The sequence below is a fragment of the Hordeum vulgare genome, chromosome 5H (assembly GCF_904849725.1).
Source record: "Hordeum vulgare subsp. vulgare chromosome 5H, MorexV3_pseudomolecules_assembly, whole genome shotgun sequence".
NCBI lineage: Eukaryota > Viridiplantae > Streptophyta > Magnoliopsida > Poales > Poaceae > Hordeum > Hordeum vulgare.
Genome location: NC_058522.1, coordinates 389,792,012 through 389,794,833, shown reverse-complemented (window position 1 = coordinate 389,794,833; position 2,822 = coordinate 389,792,012). Strand labels below are relative to the sequence as shown.

Genomic DNA, 2,822 nt, shown 5'->3' with positions numbered 1-2,822 from the left:
TTTGTCAAAATTCCCTAAATATTTTTTTAAAACATGAACATAACAAAATTTGAAAACGAGAATATTTTTTTGAAATTACAGAAAAAATATTTAAACATGAAAAAAAATTAAACTTGTGAACAAAAAATTGTAATTCTGAAAGATGTTTCAAAACACAAACATATTTTGAAATGAGAATTTTTTTTGAAATTCCTGAACATTTTCCTTCAAGAATGTAACGACATACAAGAGTGTCGCCATCGTTGGTCTTGGCAACAAGCCTACAACGAGGTTTCCATCCGGATCCGCTCGACAATCCTCCATCAAGCATCGTGTGCATGGGTCGCTATTGGTCTGAATCGTCATGCAACGAGTAAGGCACATCGGCCAGATCAGATCTGTTCGAAGGCCGGCACGCATGGTGTCTACCGGTTCACCAGGCCCATCATGTCGTCGCCGTCAATCCGAGGTGAGATGGCCCGTCGCCGCAGATCCGGTAGTCGCCGTCGAACGTAGTCAACGCCGCTGCCCGACACAAGGTCGACCGTCGCGCCCACGGCCACCGCCCGAGGCAGAGCCGACCGTCGCACCGCCATCGGTGTCCCCTCCCCTCCCCTCCTCCCCCCTCGCCAAGGCCAGATCGGTTGCGCCTCCTCACACCACGGGGCTGTGCACCATCCCCATGGCACGGGAGAGAGGAAGGCCCCGTCACCGTCATCGGCCCCGGGGCTATAGGCCGGCCGCGTCCTTCGGCATCGGCGGAGGAAGGGAGGGGAGGAGGAAGAGCCCCCGGGAGCTAGGGTTTGGTCTCGCCCGAGTCGCCCGAGCGACGCGGGTACTCATTGTCAGTACCACGACTACGACCCCTGTGCTAAAGTTGGACTGTGAACGATCTTTATACCCAAATGCTGAAGTGTAGTTTTTTCCGAAAAGGTGGTAACTCGTACATGTGTCAACATTTTGCAATTTTATAGCCTAGCAAATGTAGTAAGAAATTCTCTCAACATATACAAATATCAGAACATCGGCCACGCCCCCTTCTTGTACAGCGCACAATACAAGCACGAAGGGCAGGTAGCCATGGAAGCTCACACGGATAAGCCACGCTTGCAGAAGAATGCACCTTGTATTTGCATTTCGCCACCTCCATGGTCTCAAAGTCAATGGAGAATAGCCATGTCTCCCCTGCCGGAGAAAACACAATAGAGCTCATGCTGATCGAGACGATCCTGGTAGACCCACGGAAGTACTCATCCTTGTGCCCTGCCAACCCACGAGTAGCCTCCATTAATTGGAGGCTCTTCTGAAGCTCCTAGTCGGTGCTACCGTACTTCCTTACCACAAAGATGCGAAGGTTGTTGCCCTGCAAGCAAACAACATGCACCAAGTTGCTGTTGTTGATATCAATGACTCGCAAATCCGATCCTCGTACGTGGTCCGGAAGTGGGACGACCTCAAACTCGTTTGGCCACCGAAAACTATAAGCTAGCAAGGAGGAAGAGTCGTCTACCATGGTCCAGAAAAAGGAAAATATTGCACGGCCGATGAAACGCAGAGATCCCACGCCATGGAGGTGGATTTGAGGCTTGTGCGTCACTCGCTGCTGCCACACGAACCAGCCACGCTTCCCCCTACCGCGCTCTTCGAACACGAAGGCCTTGGCTGTGCCAATGTTACCGGATAACCCTGTCCCTGTGAATTCATGGTAGGGCACGCAAACCACTCTGAAACTTGACATTGTATCGACGGTGCGTCCCTCGCATGTGGTGGCTCCTCTGCGACCATGCGCATTCTCGAGGAATACACCAATACGTGGGTGGTATTTCATTTCCTCCACGCGTGGGATGAGTTGGCAACGCCGTGTGATCGGCTCGCAGACTAGGAGGTCAGGGAAGCATCGGCGTCTCCACCCAGTCTTCTTCTTGGCGAGGAGGAGGAGGGTGTCCCATGACCTGCTGCCACCTCCGGGGAGGAAGTCCAGGGAGAAGCGGCGGATATTGACAGCGAGCGCTGGCGAGGAAGGAACAAAGGTGAGGCGGCCGCCATCAACGGGGGATGTGTGGTTATGGTAATGGCCTGCAACAAGAGATGAGGAATTGGGGGTGGAAATGTGAAGCAGGAAGTGTCCTTCAACGACGAGGCGGCGCCATCGCTTGCAGGTGGCCGCTGCGCGGACGAGCCAGTGGGGCGAGGTGAGGTACAAGAGGATGAGCTCGAGGAGCTTGTCCGGAATGTCGTGCACCGTCGTCGACCAGGCCGGTGACGCTTTGCGCACCAGCGCCATGCTGTTTACTACTTTCTCTCTGGCCATGTTATGGGGGTTGGTCGATCAAGAGCTTGGCTTCCTCTGTATGATCTTGGATGCGAGAGGTGGGAATAGTATGGTGCTGTACTTGTATGGTGTATGCGAGAGGTGGGAGTAGCTTCCTCACATGCATGCTGGTTTTGCCGTGGTGCGCCCGCCAAGTAGCTGCTGCAGTTGGATTAGTATATTTTCCTCGTCAACGGGCTTTGGTATATACGCGTAACTCTGCCCAGTTTGAACATGGTTTCAAACAAACAACACGCCATGCAGCATCTTCAATAGATGATGGAGACACAAAAACAACTAAGTTTTCCATCTTGGAGGCCCAAAAAATCCATCTCACATGATATAGATGCAAAAAAAAATTACATCTCCGTCTTCGAAAGATACAAAATGCAACACCTCGAGATGCAAATATACATCTTCACATATAAGAGATGTAAAATGGTTGGTCGCACGACAACCGCCAACCACCGTTTCACTTCTTTTCCCCAACTCCATCTTCTTTCTCCCGCCGCCCCGCTGCACTGTCATTGCC

The 2,822-nt window shown here is 51.9% G+C and overlaps 1 protein-coding gene across 1 annotated transcript; it reads right to left on the bottom strand.

Annotated features, from left to right (window-relative positions):
* Positions 1 to 1,203: 1,203 nt before the first annotated feature.
* LOC123398867 lies at positions 1,204 to 2,445 on the bottom strand. The gene has a single exon (XM_045093313.1). It carries the CDS (start codon positions 2,288 to 2,290, stop codon positions 1,292 to 1,294), a length of 999 nt encoding a protein of 332 aa, XP_044949248.1. The 5' UTR covers positions 2,291 to 2,445; the 3' UTR covers positions 1,204 to 1,291.
* Positions 2,446 to 2,822: the final 377 nt, after the last annotated feature.

Bases quoted from the DNA above. Each gene is read 5' to 3' on its own strand.
- LOC123398867 (XM_045093313.1), bottom strand. From the start codon at position 2,290: ATGGCCAGAGAGAAAGTAGTAAACAGCATGGCGCTGGTGCGCAAAGCG.